The sequence below is a fragment of the Pelecanus crispus genome, chromosome 6 (genome assembly GCF_030463565.1).
Source record: "Pelecanus crispus isolate bPelCri1 chromosome 6, bPelCri1.pri, whole genome shotgun sequence".
NCBI classification, from domain to species: Eukaryota; Metazoa; Chordata; class Aves; order Pelecaniformes; family Pelecanidae; genus Pelecanus; species Pelecanus crispus.
In genome coordinates this window covers 7649342-7667121 of record NC_134648.1, presented here as the reverse complement: position 1 = coordinate 7667121, position 17780 = coordinate 7649342, and the positions used below count along the sequence as shown (strand labels likewise).

At 39.7% G+C, this 17780-nt stretch overlaps 1 protein-coding gene across 1 annotated transcript; it reads left to right on the top strand.

Moving 5' to 3' along the window:
• Positions 1-4372: 4372 nt before the first annotated feature.
• On the top strand, positions 4373-17435 carry LIN7C (lin-7 cell polarity scaffold C). Its single transcript, XM_075712598.1, has 5 exons — positions 4373-4439; positions 9389-9507; positions 10654-10725; positions 11079-11288; positions 13849-17435. The coding sequence occupies exons 1-5, from the start codon at positions 4403-4405 to the stop codon at positions 14002-14004; spliced, it is 594 nt and encodes a 197-aa protein (XP_075568713.1). The 5' UTR covers positions 4373-4402; the 3' UTR covers positions 14005-17435.
• The last annotated feature ends 345 nt before the right edge of the window (positions 17436-17780 follow it).

Genomic DNA, 17780 nt, shown 5'->3' with positions numbered 1-17780 from the left:
GTAACAGGCAGGGCTTTCTATATGTCTGCTACATGCTCCCACGTTCACCAGGAGTGACTAGAAAATTTCAGAGATAACTCGCACAGTCAAATTTTATGTGGAAAAAATAATTGGCATGGAGATTAGGTGGCACATATCAAAATGCTGGACCCTTTCTACACATTAATCAACCAGTGTGTGAGAGATTAATCAAAAGGCATATTCTGTAACAGGTAACAAAGCAAAAATCTCTTCTGTCATATGAAGACAGAAAAAATTGCTGGTATGTGCACGACCAAAAGGGTACCAAGTTCTTCAATAGGTATAAAAGCCTGGACTTCGACAGGGACAACAGCAATCAATCACAGTGTGTGGCAGACCATGAAACTCACTCTGGACTATGCCAATGAATCAAAGTATTGCTGAAATTGCAAATACTAATGCAACTGTCAAAGATTTAAAGTGATTAAATTCAGCTGTATTAAAGCAATAAAATTCTACCAACATGGTAGTCCTGAGGCAAAGGGATGTCTTAATAACCTAAAAATTGAATTTGCACTTTCTTCTCTGCCCTGAATCATAAATAAAAGCCCTACCGTGGTTAATTTGGCCTTTCAGGTTTCCAAGGCAGACATTGTTCTTTCTGGACAGCAGAGATTCCTCTGCAATTTTTATAAGCGTATATTGTGTCCTGATACCCATTTCTAGCCAATTTTTTTTTCACCACATTGGCGTACTGTGTTACATGATTGCTATTTCCCCCTTAAAGGTAACTGGATGCATACGTACCTTCTACAGCAATTAGCTAGGCAATTATTAGGCAAAAAATTCCTTTCAGTTTGCACTTAACATTTGCCTAATAATGTTAAAAGCACTTTGAGACCATTCTTGACCACATATATGTGAAAAGACATACATAAATAAATGCTGTGGGTGTGTGATTTGTAGTATCTGTGCATTAAAATAATGCACTGATTAGCACTGTTACACTTCTAAAGATGTTATTGGGACAATGACATTTTAGAAAACTGTTCCAATGTTTTCTATAGCATCTAAAGAATCATATAGTCCCTCCTTGTGACTAAATTCATGTCAGCTGGATGTGAAGGGAAACACTACCCAGCTACAGGACCACTAGAGACTGGTCCTGTTAACACAAGAACACCTATACACATGTATAGGTCCATACCCAGGAAAAGTAATTTTCCAATGGAACTAAGACATAAGTTTACACACTGATAGAACTGTACAGAGACAAAGCTAGCCACAATCCATGTGCATTTTTTTTATTCTTCTGATGCCTTTTTGGGGTTAGCACATCCAGTAACAAAGTATTTAAGCTAAAACAAATCAAGCTATTCTTGTTAAAAAAAAAAAGTCCACCAGAGAGGTTCATGAGAATGACTGCTTGTACAGTTGTAAACAGTGTCTCTTTCTCAAGTGAAGCTTGGGCTGGAACCTTGCACCCGAGAAGAAGCTTGAAGGCAAGTGAACAAAGTTTCTTGAGCCACTCTTCTCCCTGCATTTTGCCTAGCTAATCATAGAGTATATCCTGTCATATTTGCATTCCCTCCACCTGTGTCTAATGTCTAGAATAAAAGAGACCCATGTTTGGCTGCCTGTTATACTATCTATATACACTATCATAAAAATATTAAGACTTCACTAATTAATGTATAAAGAAGCTTATCCTCTCAGTTATTGATTAACTTACACACTAAGACCTCTCACCTAAAACAAACTCTCCTTTCATTTTAAGTTAGCTTACACTAGAGACAGATTTCCATTTTCTCTTGGACTGGTAATGCAACTATTTTCCCATAAAGACATAGGCTACATCACTTGACTATTGATAATCTTTCAACAATAAGTCTAGAGTGTCACCGCACACACAAAAACCTACAGGATGTGCTTGCTCCCAGAAGTCCTACACAGCACCAATATTTCATGTGGCATTAAGGTACGGATGGTAAGACCTAGGCTAATTCATCAATGTAAGTGAAGTAACTCTGGTAAAAATGTCACAAGCTTGAGTGACACAGACAAGCGAGTCTAATAATTTCATTATAGTTAGCAAAATACATCAATTGAAGTTAAATGCTTAGATCTTTCATACTTCTCAGACCCTACTGTGCAAATACATTTACCTAGTCATTTAGGAGGAGCATCCCTCATTCTTTGGGAATCACTTCTGGGACCTGTTTTCCTCCAAATGCTTACCAGGATAGGGATTTCCTGATGAGGACAGCACAGACAGTTTGTCATGGTAATAATGAATCTGTCAGTATCCACCTATGCTTCGAATTTTTCTTGAGAAAAATATAGTATGCTATAGACTTGGCAGTTCATTCCCTTCTTTTGGGACAGAATTAGACTTCAGACTTACACAGTGGCTATTTCTTTAATTCAAATACATTTTCTTATTTTTGCAGACAAAAAAAACCCACCAAAATACCTCTGCCATAGTAATGACTAGCTTTGTAACTTAAGACACCACTGCAAAAATCTGGCAGTCCTGCAAAAATACAGCAAGGCACTTAAATGCAGTACCTCAGAAAGGAAAAAGCAAATGGTTATTCATACTTTTTCTATATAATCCGTAGCCTTATTTTCCCTCCTATTGTGGTCCTGCACTGGCATTCCACTTCCACTGGAATATCAAGCCTGTTATTCTTTGATTCTCCTAGAGGAGACAGAAAAGGTGTGCATGCCAACTTTTAGCTTTGTTATTAAAACAGACAGCAATGTCAAATTTTATACCGAAGTTTTCTTTCAGATATTTTTCAGTTGGTCGAGTTCCATAGGTGTTATAAAAAAGCAAACACCATACAGAATGAACAGTCACTTCAACTGCTTCTTTTCCATTCTTTTGTAAGATTATAACCCCACCAGTTTTCCTGCTATCCACAGAACTGCTGGTGTAAAAAGACCTAGCTTTCTCAAGTAAAAGATTATCAGAGAAAGTAAGTTCCCTTTTAGAAACAAAGAACAAACAAAACCAAGTAACTATTAGATTATCAACATTCTTCAGAGATCACAAATTAGAAAACCAAACTTTGTTGTTGTTTTTTTTTTTTTTCTGCAGGTATAAATCAGTGCAAATTCTTGGAGGAATACAGTTTAAGTTAGACAGTGCTATGAACTAGACAGTGGAAGCACTACATAAAATCTACTTTTTGGATTTTCTTATTCTCATAACATCATTGTCCAGTTCACTGGGTCTACAGGAAAGTTAAAGCAGCTGCTTTAACTTCTGAATCTTTGGCCTTCACTGAAGTACAGAATAATGCTACTTTAAAGGTATGTTTAAACATGTATTCTTATCACACGTCTTTTGGAAAAATCTTATCATTTATGAAATATTGCTGAACACTCATTTTTCTCCATATGCTCATCTGTCCAAAGTCAGAGCAGGCTATTTAAAATTTCAATCACTTGGTAGTTCCTGCACCACTGTGATAGAAACATCTGGATTTTATTCCAGGAACATTCTACGGTTCCAGCTGCTAAAACACTTTTTCTTGCTGGAAACTATTCTGTGAGAATTTAATTTTGTTCACCTGCAAAATTACATTCATATGACCTTTTCATTGCAATGCACACGCAGCATCCTTCAAACTGGGAGGAACTGGCATTAAAAGGAAACAGAGAAAGGAGAGAGTACATCACTGTCACATTAGCAGACACTTTTGGGACCTGTTGAGAACCATTCTCTTTCACAGCAAAAAATGCAAAATGCAGACAAAATCAAAGCCGAACATGAGAGAGTCATACCCTTAGAATAAATGAAGAATATAGAAATACATGTCCTGAAGTAGTCTCCCATTCTTTTCCAGAAAAAGCCTCACAGAGTTAAGTGTCCTACTTGTACTTAGATTATTTAATAAAGAAGGTAAACGCAATACATTAGCCCCACACATAGCTTAAATTTATGCCAAACAAGAAACATAAAGCACATGCTTCACATTTCCCACAGGCAGGACAACATTTATGTATATATATTCCATCTCCAGGGGCACTCAGGTGCACAGAAAGACATCCACTCCCCCTGTGGTGTTTTTAGCGTGTGAAGAGTCCTCAGTGACGTTGAGGGGTGAGGAAAACAGAAAGGAGAGGGCATTTTCTAGCCAACTCGCCGCGATTTTGGGCAGCAGGCGCCATGACGCTGCCGGGCGGGCCAGGCCGCTGCCAGCCTCCGCGGGGCCCCGCTGCTGCTCTGCGCCCGCCGCACGCCCCCGCACCCCCGAGGTGAACCCTGCGGCGGCCCCCAGGCCGCTCACGGGGCAGCCGCCCGCCGCTACCGTGACTGAAGCCGCTGTCGCGACCGGGGCCGCCTTGTCGCCCCCTGTCGGCGGCAGCCCCCCCCCCGCGCCCCTTCCGGCAGCGCTGCGTCACTTCCCGAGCGGGCCGCGGCGAGGAGAAGATGGCGGCGCTGGGCGAGCCGGTGCGGCTGGAGCGAGGTGAGCACGGCGAGCGCGGCTCCGGCCGAGGGACGGGCGCTCCTGGCCGCTGTCAGCCGCGGGCGAGCTGGGGCGGTTGCTCAGCCGCTGCTCGGGCCCAGCCTGGGGCGCGCTGCCGGGGCTCTGGCCCGAGCCCCTGGGACGGTCTTCCCCGTCCGCCCCCTCCTCTCCCGGCCGGAGGCCTCGGGGAGCGGCGCGCCGCCGTGCCGTGCCGTGCCGTGCCGTGCCGTGCCGTGCCGTGCCGTGCCGTGCCGTGCCGTGCCGGAGGCGGGAGCGGGAGCGGGCGGCGATGGTGGTGCTGCCCTGGCCGGCCCGCCGCGGGGCACCGGGCGGCGCCTCTCTCCCGGGGACAGCCGGAGAGCGGCCGTGCGCTGGCGGCTTTGAAAATGTCTCCCTGCCCTCCTGGCTCTTTCAGCGTGCTGGCGGGCCTTGCTCCCTCGGCTTTCCTTTATGCAGCCCCCGAAGACTTTCCTCGCGTTTCGGCTTGTGGCTGGGTTTCCATGGACGCGCTCGCCCCGGGCCTTCTGTAGATGTGTCTGCCGTGCCTTCGCTGCTGTCAGCACTTCTGCCAGCTCTTAACTCCACCTGCTAACTCCTTGTTTCTCTTTCTCTCCCGGCAAAACTCACTCTTGAACACAGCCAAAGTTCAAGCTGTTAGGCGGTGTCTTAGCAATAATAATTTACTTCTTTTTATAGAAGACAACTGACACATGCAGGAGTTCCCCTACACTTGTTCATGGTTCTGCTCAACTCCATTGCCAACTCATATTTATGTTTTCACCCCGATTTTCCAGTTTATAGTCTTAATTTGTGCTCTTAATACCGTGCAGTGCGTAACTAGAATTAGTATGGAAACAGATAAAATACAAAACCTCGTGTATTCTTTCTGTAGTGCGTTTGTGTCTCTTATCCAGGGCTTTTAAGAAACAATGATAAACTTTCTTCAGGGTGGTTCTTCAGAACTCTGTAAGGTCCACAGTAGCTCAGTGAACACATGCTTGTATAACAATGTATAGGATTGGTTTATTAGTGTGTATTTAGGAAAATAGGGATGTGAAAATGGAATTTTAATGGGAAAAGAATAGTGAGAATGAGAAATCCTATTCTTGAAAAGGAAAGCAGTTAAGTAGAGTGTAGGTGATTGGATGAACTGACTCTCTTCCCACTGCTGTTCCCATTGGGACAATCACCTTTGCTCACAGTGCTAGATGTTGGGGTTTTTTTTTTTTTTGTAGATGTACTGTACATACCCACTTTAGCGTGTTTGGTACTGTCACGTGTTACCTACCACAGAATTCAGTTTTTCTGTTTGCCTAACCCTCCTTCCCATTCCACAAGTGAAGCACTTGTGTGAGAGAAGGCCTGTAAATAGTAACTTACGTAAGAACTTTGCTTCCCACTCCGCAGCTCATCTACCCTCCCTACTCCAAAGCTTGTTAATTAGGGCAGCTACTTTGGCAGTGGATTAGTTGCTCTTGGTAGGTCTACTGAGTTAAACCTCAGGCAGCATCCTCCTCCACCTCATTACCCTGCCACTATGCTCTGTCCATGAAAACAAACAAATCTGCAGAGTTACTTAGGGATCAGTGGAACAAAGGAGCTATTTAGTCTTCTGGCATATTGGTCTTTTTAAGAAAAGAGGAAAAAGGGAGCACAGTATAATGGACCTACAAAAACAAGAGCTTTATTTAGAGAAAGAAATAACATCTGTTAATTGTATGGGGCTGACTGCAGATAACCTGATGATGAGTCATTATCAGCTTGAAAGTGAACATGGTTAATGTTGTTGACATATAGCATAAGAAAAGAGAGAATAGTGTAGAAAATTAGCTGATTTAAAATGGTTACCATATGCTTACCATCAGGGCAATTGAAAATTCTCCCCGTCTGTTCTCTGCTCTAAGCTGTATTGCAAATACCACCACTCAAATTCACTGGAGTGCAGGGATGAAAAAACATTCAACGTGTCAAAGTTATTCTTATGGTTTGGTGGTGTTGTGTGATAACTCTACATACACCTTAGGAATCCAGGCTATTGGAACATAAGCAGTGGAGGTGGTTAATCAGGAGTATCTATGAGGGTGCTGTGTTTTTACTCTTTCTGTGTTTTGTTCACACATATGCTTGTAGTGGTGGCATCTTGCTGGCTCTTTTTTCCACATTCTTTTAGTTTAAACGTATCTTTTTTTTTCAGAACTTCAATCTAGTATCCTGTGATCACAAAAAATTATTTGTGAACAGGCAACTGATTCAAAAAGGATGAAAAGGTTAAAAGAAAATAATTTTTTTAATTTTGTCTGGATTCCATTTCACAATTAGTTTTATGGTTTTTTTAATCACCTACCTCTGGAGTTATTTCTACGTCGTTCTTTGTTGAAATTCATCATGGAAACAATTATGTAGTGTTCATTTCAGTCTCTGGTTCTGAACAGTTGGACAAACTATAGTGTTAATATTGCAAGGAAGACAGCTTTCAGCAGATCATACCCCGAGCAGTAGTTCAGGAGGAAGCAAACTACATCCGCAGAGCAGTCAACAATCTTTTCTTCTCCGGGGCACAGTTGTAAGGTGTGTTTTGCCATCTGTTCCCAGCCAAACTAGTTCCTTTCCAGAGCAGTGTTGCTGGGAGAGATTGAATCTTGAGCTTTTGACTAATAGTGGCTAATGCAGTTCAGTGCCAGAAAGTTAGCTCATTTCACTTTCAGACTGATATAATGGAGTCCTGTCAACAGGGTAAAACAAAACAACTGTTGGGGGAAAAGGTGTCCTGGTAATGGGATCCATTGCCTGTATCTACCTGAGCAAGAGGTGCAGTGTGAGATTGCTCTCACCCTTTAAAATTTCTTGCGGTATCCTAATGAACTGTTAGATAACAAGTTCATGCACCTTACAGCTTAACATGGTTCATGGACCACAGACTCAAGAACAGCTGTGGAGAACTGTACTCTCTATGTGCACAAAATAGTCATTTGTCTGCAAACATCTGCAAGTATTTAAATGATAGTTGTATTGTAATTTGCATACTTACTAGACTTCTTTCATGAATATATGGAGTGATGCAGGAATGGAAGTGCTGCTTTTGCCATTTGTTCAGCTTCAAGCTGTTCAGTGCAAGACTTCAAGAAATTAAGATGATTTGTACTGCTGTTGCTGAACACAAAGATTACTAAGAATGTTGGTGATTTTGCATCATAAAAAGATAGAAGGATTAATAAACAATCACATCTAGAATCTCTTCAATTTCAACAAATCTTTTGTATTTTAAATCAGGAAATTAAAAAGCTTTAGAAGCATTTTTTTTTTTTCAGTTTTGTAACTGTTGTACAAATAGCAAATGTGCATGCTTGTGTGAAAAGTTCTCTGCAGACTTGGGATTAGTGATAGCTAAAATTTAGGTTTTGGTATTTCTTTGCTTTAGATACCTGATGCTTGTAAAGCTTGAAAACGCTTGCCAAAAAATGCCAAGTTCTCATGGCACGTAGAAACCTTAACTCTCATCTGAAGTAATTTGTGCCTTGTGGCTGTAGTGATAATACTTGGATGCTCTTCCATGGAGGGTTTGTTTCCAGTCCGTGATATGGACACAGCTTTAACTGTGCTAGTGGATGACCAGTCTGTGAGGTTAAGTCGTACCTTGTTTAATTGACTGCACCACCTGATCTCAGTGTAGGAGTCTGTAAGATGTGTCTGACTGATAATTTATGAAAGTGGACAGAACATAACTGGCTTGTCTCTTGCCAGTGCACTTCATTTCAGAACGTACACCCCACTGTTTTTTCATCCTGTTAGGTAAATTCTCCCTTCTTACACTTGCCGTTTAGGAGAAGTTTGTGACTCTTGTATGTCTTCTGTGCTGACATGATGCCATTGAGTAGATGCGCATTCACGTGAGAAATGATTGCCTAAGGGTTAATTACTGAAAAAAGGAAGCAATGTGTTTGGGATATAGCAGTGTCCTGGACTTCATCCTTTTCTAAAATAATCTGTGCCTTATTTGTGTAGTAGATTAATCACTACTGCTTTGCCTTTGTGATAATGAATCCTTTCTGTCTGCTTTTCTGAGAGACTGTTCTAGGACTTGCGTGATTCAGAATCATCATTAATGTAACACTTTGGAAATACAAATGAGAGGTATTAATGCATTCTACTCTTGTAGAGCTGTCAGGAGCATGTCACATAGCGTTTGATGCCCATCTTGAGTCATACTAGTCTGGAATCAAATCCTTCACAGGGTGTTCAGTTTCACAAAGCAGCATCTGCATTTATGAGAATACGGACAATGCGAATTCTTAGGAACAAATTTCTAGGAACTGGAACAAAGAGGTTTGGGGTTGAGGATTCTAGACTAATGAGATGTTCTCTCTCAGCTGAGAATATCAAAAGGAGTTTGGTTGTTTTTCTGAGCACTGTGGAAAAAAAAAAATAGGCCAGATAGTTCCCAGCCCTGTTGTAGGGAAAGCATCGAGTGTGCTCTTGTTGAAATAATTTTTTTTAATATAAAAGGAACGTTAGCATATTTGACAGTATTCTAGCTGGTTTTAAGAAAATGTTATCCATGCAGTAGATAAATTACAAAGTTATGCATATGAAATATTGAAAGTGTTTATATCAGTGAAATATTTCAGCCTGATTTAAACTTCAAGGAAAAATCAGATTGTCTTTAAAATATACGTATGGCAGTGGTACCTCCAGATATGTTACAGGGTTGGATTGCTCTGGTTGACTTAAAAATAGTGCAAAAATGTGGTGGTTTATTGTAACATTTTGTAGATACATAGTTTTATGGGAGAAATGAATACGTGGTTTTAAGGTATATAAAAGTGCGCACACACACACACACAGACTGCTCCATTAACTTAAATTAAAACAAACAAAAAAAAACCAAACCAAAAAACTACCCTTGAGTTTTCTCAGTCATTCCTCATTACTAGTGCTTTATTTTTCTGTAGACATCTGCAGAGCAATTGAGTTGCTGGAAAAATTACAGAGAAGTGGAGAAGTGCCACCACAAAAGCTACAGGCTTTGCAAAGGGTCCTTCAAAGTGAATTCTGTAATGCTGTAAGGGAGGTAAGTTAACTTGACGTAAGTAGTTACCTTGAGTTAAAAACCAGTATGTTATACTTTTGCATTTTTGCGTTCAGTGTAATAATCTGATTTTGTTCTTTCTAAAAGCTGATTTGGCTTAGAGCTTAACAGAACAAGACTTATTTTTAAAAGTTAAAAAGAAGATAATTTGGGATAGCATGGGTGTATTAAATAATGGCTCAGGAGCAAATCACTTTTTAGAGGTTATTTTGAGAGTCTGTCCTTACTGGCAGCTAGCAGGCTGTTTTTCTGTTGGAATGTAAGAATGGACAAAGTACAAATTGCCTCTCTTAAGCCAAATCCACGTGACCTTGCACATCACCTTGAGGTAGAGCCTTGCACCACCTCATCTTCATTCCAGATACCCTTTTGGAGATTAAGTGATTGAATATGCCCTACTGTTGCTGTTGGTGCTACCACTGATGATAACACCTGGAATGATTTAAGAGATCTGTTTGTAGGCATCATAATGTTTTCATCCTTAAGGTGTCATCTTAATGTTTTCATCCCATGGAGGACAGTGTGTTTATTGCTTAGCAAGTCCAAATGACTGGCAGGTAGATGTGAGGATGTGGGTTAGCTCTCAGTGTAAGCACCTCTTTAGCATTAGTATTCTTACTGCCTCTGTCATTTTGATACCATTTTTTTCTTAAAGAGATTCAGTCAGTTGCATCAGTTGAAGGAACATACAAGGTTTTGGGGGGAGGGCTGGGTTGTTGGGAGGGCTTTGAAGAGCTGTCCTTAAGTGATTTCACATGCATCCTTACTGAAGAGTTCCAGCTTGAATCAGATGAGAAGGTAGTTGTCCATGTCTCCAGTCAGGTGTGTTAGACTAGCCATAAGCACTTCTAAATTAATGGTGAGGTCTGAATGGTGTGGAAGGAAGGAACGTTTAGGTTGAGATCTAGATATGCATGGATTAAGTGAGCAATAAAGATGCTGAGAGAGTTGTTTCTTCATAGTATGGTAGATTGTCCCTTGACACCTTGTAGTGAATCAGAGAGTAACTTCTTATTAGTGGTGTGTACTTTTTTATTTACACATTTTGAAGTGGTATCTGATATTTTGTTATATTATCTAAGCAGAAAAATGTGTTTTCCCCACACTTAAACTGTTTTGTCTCTAAAGGTGTATGAACATGTATATGAAACTGTGGATATCAGCAGTAGCCCAGAAGTTCGAGCTAATGCAACAGCAAAGGTAAAAGCCAAACCTTAACTTGTGTGAAATATGGTAGTTTGTTACTTTAGAAGCGGAAGAAGATTATTTAAAATTCAGAAGGATATTATGTAGATGTCTGATAAAATGGATAAACTTAACGAGTTATTAAAAGGTATAACAAAAGACTTGTTGTTTTTAAGTTTCTTCTATTTTAATTTTATTCTTGGAGTTCTAAATTTTTCATGCTAGTGTTGGTATCTAGGGAATTAATCTCATTTGTCTTAATATTTGAGTACTTTAAGATAAAAATACTTCTTTGGCTTGCTCACTGTGTCTAGCTAAGGGGTCTATATTTAATTTATTATAAATCAGAAAATCTTGTTTCTTAACAGGCCACTGTAGCTGCATTTGCTGCTAGTGAAGGTCATTCCCATCCCAGAGTGGTTGAACTACCCAAAACCGAAGAAGGTCTTGGATTCAACATTATGGGAGGCAAAGAACAAAATTCTCCAATCTATATCTCTCGAATTATCCCTGGCGGTATAGCTGATAGACATGGAGGCCTGAAACGCGGAGACCAGCTGCTTTCTGTAAACGGAGTGGTAGGAATTGGTTTTCACTTTATGTAGCAGTAACTACTCGTTTCCACTTGGGGGCATGCAGAGAATATACATGGCACAAGCTTGGTGTCGTGTTTTAATCTTGGCAAAATAGTTTCTTTTTGTCCTTGCAAGAGCAACTTGCTTAGGTTTCTGTAGAGTTGTGTGCATTGAGAGTTCTAGGATTATACTGTGGTTATCTATCTCAACTGGGAACTGTGCTATTTATGTCAGTATTTCAGATTCTGAGGGGTTGTACAAATCTAGTCAAAGTACTGTTTTGTGAAATAGTATTAAACTGCCATTATGGCTTCCTCTTACATCCAAGTTTCATGATGCAGATTTTAATTAATATGGTTTTCTGCACCTTCTAAGGTAAGTAGTAAATTATGCTATGTTGCGTTAGACTGACCAGATTCTCATTATCCCAGTAAAAATGCTACTGCATAATGAGAGCTGTAATAAGATGGAACTACAAGTTGGTGTTATCTTCAGTTGTGTGGGGTTTTTTTCCTTCCACTTAATTGTACTGAGCTTCAAAAACGGAGGCTTTCTAGCATTTTTTTTAAGGGGTATGTGTCTAAAGTGCTGTTGTGGATATTAATTTTTAATAAGTATCCTCTTCTGAAGAGTTACAATACAAAAAGCAAAACACAGGGTGACTGGAAAGAGGAGGCTACTGACAGGCTTTGACTTAAGGCAGCTGCTAGTCAAATGCATGTAAATAGCTCTCAAACTCTTGCTTTTATTTACAGAGAAGCTGTATGCTAGCTTAAAATTAATGTTCTCATAATTACATCTGGAAACCCAGTTTGACTGAGGGTCAAACTGAATCCTGTGCTCTTTAACCCAAGTGGGGATTTTTAACACATGAAAGGAAGAGAGACTTACTGGGTGTCTGTACTCTGGGAAGTCCCTGCTAGCACAGATCTCTGACATACTTGGCTCCTGACTGTTACCTGGAAGTCCAACTGTCCTTTTCAGGAGATGTAAGAGAAGTCATGGCCATGGTGATGCAACTGTCCTTGGCGTAGCCTTCCTGTTATTTTGAAGCATTGAGGGACAGGTGTAGACCTGTCTTCAGATGAGGCCTTCCTCACCCACAGACCCTCTTACAGCAAAACCACCACTCCACCCCAAACTGAACCTGATCATCAGAGAGTTGGTACAGCTAACAATGACTGCGTGTGTGTGCATGCAGATGTATAAATATATAGAGCCATTGTAAGAATACAGTGAGTGAGTGCATAAAATACTGTTGAGAATGCTAATGTGGTGTCAGAAGAAGCAGCTTCTGATGTTTACGGATGGAATCCTGTCATCTTAATACATGACAGGCATTTTCTTGTAATTGTAATTTGTAATTTAATACTTAAAAAAAAAAAAATTGCCACTGCCAAGACTGCAGTGAATCTGCCTTAAAATAAGTTTAAGTTTTTTTTCAACTGGGAGATTTTGAGCGTACTCCAGAATTTTAGGTGTTTTGATATAATTAAACATAGAATTTTACAAAGCCTTCTATTACCAGTTTTAAACAGAACAGCCTACACATCCACTTGAATAACAATAATGAAAACATTCAAATGTATGTGTTGTCTAAGTCTGATAGAAGAGAAATAACTTGGGTTTTTTTAACTGTTGTCTTTCTTTCTGTAAGTAACTTTATAGTAACGGGGAAACCCTCCAATCAACAGGTACATCACCTGCCTTCTAGCTTCTAATAGCACCAGTGGGAGGTAGGCTTGGGGTAGTCCCATCGTTGTGTTTAATAAGTTTGGGAGAAATAAGTTTTGCTGATAAAATGTATGCTGTCCAGGAATGTATATTTGGATGCAGTTGTTGAGAATTGTTGCTTAAAATTTGTAATTAGATGAATCTAATATAACCCTAACAAATTCTGAGAGTTGTTTTAGGAAAGTGTTTTTATTCTGTTCTTACTGAGTTGGGTTAGGCTGTTCTTAATCAGTTTAGGGGAAATTAACTTGAATACCTTGCATTTACTGTGAGACATGTGGAGCACTAAGATAAGCAGCACGCTGCATGTTAGCTGCTCTATTGCAGGTGCCCAGTATGCACTGTTTTGCCTTGTTGTAACGCAGGATAACATCAAGAAGGCAGCTATCTTGCGGTTGTCTGTGGCAACTTATTAGGCAAATTGAGGATGACTACTGAATTTAAAATGCATGCCGAAAGAAGATAAACAATCTTGAATTTCAAATAAGTGTCCTCCTGAAGTTGTTGATATTTAAGTGTAACTTCATAATTGCCTGATGTTAGCCTTGTTTCACTTACTGTATGTAAATACAAAATTTAATTGTTCAGCATAAACCTAACCAAAAGTTTTGCTCTATTCTTTTGTTAATACTAATGAGTATATTTATCATCACCTCTTACTGATTTGCTGAAGAATAAATCCTGAACTTGGGTGACGTTGTCTTTGTGTAGTCTTCAAACTAGAATACTTCCACTACTTGATTATATAGAAGTTGTACAAAAAAAAGAAAAAATCTGGTTTCAGTGTATGTCTTTATTAATCCTGTACTTAATGGTTTATGCTTTGCAGAGTGTTGAAGGTGAACACCATGAAAAAGCAGTAGAACTGCTGAAGGCAGCTCAAGGAAAGGTTAAATTAGTTGTGCGATACACGCCAAAGGTCCTGGAAGAAATGGAGTCGAGATTTGAAAAAATGAGATCGGCAAAACGCAGGCAGCAAAATTAACATTGTATGCAATAACTTAAAGAGAAAATATATTCCATTTACGTTTTATAGTTTGCTTTGTGATTCAGTTGATCCAATGCCTGGGCTACAAAAGACACTGTCCTTTCATAGAATCACAGAATGATTGGAGATCACAGATGATCCTGGAGGTCATCTAGTCCAACCCCCCTCCTCAGAGGAGGGTTAGCTAGAGCAGGTTGCTCAGGACTGTGACAAGCTGGATTTTTGAGCATCTCCAAAGATGGAGACTCCAGAAGATCTCTGGGCAACCTGTTCTAGTGTTTTGATCTCTCTCACACTACGAAGGTCCATTCTTATGTTTAAATGGAGTTTCCTATATTTCCGTTTGTGCCCATTGCCTCTTGTCCAGTCACTGGCTGCTGCTGAGAAGAGTCTGGCTCTTTTTATGCCCTGTCAGGCATTTACACACATTGGTAAGATCACCCCTGAGCTTTCTCTTCTCCAGGCTAGACAATCCCAGTTCTCTCAGCCTCTCCTTGACTGTCAGATGCTCCAATCACCTAATCACCTTTGTGGCCCTTCACTGGACTCGCTTTTGTATGCCCGTGGCTGTACTGAACTGGGGAGCCCCAAACTGGACCCAGCACTTGAGCTGTGTCTCACCAGGGCTCAGCAGAGGGGAAGAATCACTTCCCTCAACTTGCTGGCAGTGCTCTTCCTAATGCCGACCAGGAGGCTGCTGGGCTGCTTTGCCACAGGGGTACATCGGTGGCTCATGGTCAGCTGGGTACCATTCTCTGCAAGGCTGCTTTGCAGCTGGGCAGCCCCCCAGCCTCTACTGGTGCATGGGGTTATTCCTCCCCAGGTGTAAGACTTTGCACTTTCCTTTGCTGAACTTTGTGAGATTCCTGTTTGCCCATTTCTCCAGCCTGCCGAGGTCCCTCTGAATGGCTGGCTGGGAGGGTACTCTGTCCTGTCACCCGTGTTAGTTAATGAAAATGTTAAACAGCACGGACCCCAGTATAGACCCCTGGGGTGCATCAGTACTGACTGGCACCCAGCAGGACTTTGTGCCACTGATCGCAACAACCCGTGGCAGTTCAGCCATTTTTAGAATGTTTTCAATCTCCATGTGTTTCGTAGCATAAGAGGAATGTGTACTTTTAAAATGGCCTAAAGTACCCTGAAAAAAGCATATATGTTGATATGGCTATTGATTTTTTTTTTTGTACGTCTTTCATGTCAGACCTTTAAGCATGGAAGTGAATTTGCAGATTTTTCAAAGGCATTTAATAAGACATACTTCTACAATTAGCATCCCTTTTTTCCTCTTTTCTTTTGGCATTACTTAATGTAGAATCTGCAGGTTTTTTTGCTGAATGATTTTGGGAAAAAAGATTCTTATGTAGCAGTATTTTGGCACTTTTCTTAAGAATATGTTGTATATCAACTACAAAACCTAATCATTATCTACTGTGTAGCTGATAATGATACCAGATTTTGTAATGTTTTGGTGAGTACATTATTTTTACACTTCTAAATTGTAATTTGTTACTCTGGAAATTGTTATTACCTCACCTGTAAATAATTTACAGTTGGTGTTCTCACATAATGATTTTGTAATAGCTGACATTTACAAATTTGCAACAATCATTCCTGAAACTTATATTATTTTGTACTAATCTTAAAGCAGTAAGGGGAGAAATGTAATTGTGTATGCAGTTCTGGATTGACTCTCTGGATGTATTTTTATGTTCACAAACAGAAGATATGTTAATGCAGTGCAAAAGAATTCCAGATGTTTCCCTGACTTTCTGCTGTTTAAAAGAAATACTCATCTTAACTGTCATACCTCTTGCGTTTTTTGGTATGCTCTGTTGTAGTCTTATCTACAGACTGACTGTACTGGTCTTGGAATAGATAGTACCTAAATTATTGATTATTACATTTGTAAGAGTAAATGTTCTGAGGCTTATATGCTAGGTTACGCTGACATGTGAAATTGTCCAGGGTTTTATTACTGACTGCTTCTGATTTGGAGGGTTCTTGTTTGTACTACAGAAGTACTACATGGCCATTGCTATAAAACTTTTATGTGGAATGGTGCTGTGGTGGTAATAAGGAAATGTCCAGGTATAAGCGATTAATATCTTATCTCAAGCGTGGTTGATGGTGGCATGGTTCTTGTGTGCCATTTTGAAGAAACATTTTCTGGACAGAGGTCCACTTCTTGGAATCTACCAGGTTTGAGGCTGTACTTGTGTAGTTTAGGTTTTGGGTTTTGTTTTGTTTTTAAAGCTTCACCTTTTGGTATATATCTAGAATTAACTTGATTGTCTACTGGGTGTCTGTTCACTTGTATGGCAGCTATGAATGCATCCTAATTGACTATTAGTAATTTGATTCTTAGAGGCTTAAACTAAAAAGTGCAGTTCTTACTATGTGGCTAATCCCTAGTCTTTTCACATGGAGCAGTATGATCCATTGTGAAATAATTCAGTATGTGAAAGAAAGGAAAAGGTTAGCGATCTAAAATGACAGCATGAAGTTTGTGCTTTGTCAGTTGATCTATTGGGAATGAAAAAAATATGATTGCTACAGGCAAATGAGAAATGTGATTGCTTTCTGCATGTTTGTAAGCATGGTAAGCCTGCAAAGAGAAATTTGGATTTTAAAGATACTGATAGTTTGAAAATGCAGTATAAATATTTATCGGTTAGATGGCATTGAGCACTGATTTGCACGGCTGATATCTGTCATAGGCCTCTTTCAAAAGGCCTCATGTTACTGATACAACCATGTTGCAGAATTGTATATTTTTATGGAACAACTAATGTTTAAAGTATTGAGACCAAAATGACTAGTTAGACCAATTGTGGATGTGTTTTAATTTAATTGTAAAATAGTAGAGATTTGTTTTAGAGCTATATATAAATATATATATATATTAAAGAAAAGTATGGATACAAGATAGAAATGTGCATTTTAAAACCTGTATCCCTTGTGTTACTGAACAAAGACGTGTGTTTTGTTACTCTACGGAAATATTTAGTGCAGCTAGAGCTGCTAAATGCGGTAGCATTTTCATTCTGAATTGTAGCATTTGGATACAGTTTGTCAACTACTACAAAATGTGGGGAGGTGTAGCTGGGCATATAAGTTGTATGTGTAGAATTTAATAAAAAGGTTTTAAATTGCAACAACAAAAAATCCAATAAACAGACAACTCATTAACAGTCATCTTTAATACTATGAAAACCTTATAATATTAAGGAAAGGATGGGTTAAAATATGCCAAGAAACTTGATCTCTGTTACTACTGAGCAGTGCCTGTACTGTGTTGATATGCAGTCCCTACACACTTGGCATACTTGGGTATGCAAACAGATTAAGAAGAGGTATCATTTCTGCAGATAACTTCTGCATCTATTGCTGCTGTGAGGGATCTTTGGGTTTTATCAACAGAAAAATAAAAGTTAAATTTCACTTGCATTGTGTTTGTGTGTTTTTCTTCTGACTTTACATTGAGTACTGTTTTCCGGCTGCTATAATTGGGTGTTATAATGTCTAGGGCATAACATAAATACCCTGCATGTGCGTGGACGTCAGATGAGAAAAACTTACTGTTTTGTTCACCTGATTGCTTACAGATCTTCCCTTTTCTACCCCAATGTTTTGTGATTTGTTGGAGAAGAAAATTAGAATTCTATCAAATATCTATAATACCTTGGGACCTCCTGCATTTTTGAGACCTCTTTAGTCTCAGCGTCATAAATGTACATGATCCATATTATTCAGAGTCAGATATTATCTTT

Excerpts from the sequence above, each read along its gene's own strand:
- LIN7C (XM_075712598.1), top strand. The coding sequence starts at position 4,403 with ATGGCGGCGCTGGGCGAGCCGGTGCGGCTGGAGCGAG. Across the intron at positions 4,440-9,388 it reads GCCGGTGCGGCTGGAGCGAG|ACATCTGCAGAGCAATTGAG; the intron begins GTGAGCACGGCG and ends ATTTTTCTGTAG. Across the intron at positions 11,289-13,848 it reads TGCTTTCTGTAAACGGAGTG|AGTGTTGAAGGTGAACACCA; the intron begins GTAGGAATTGGT and ends TATGCTTTGCAG.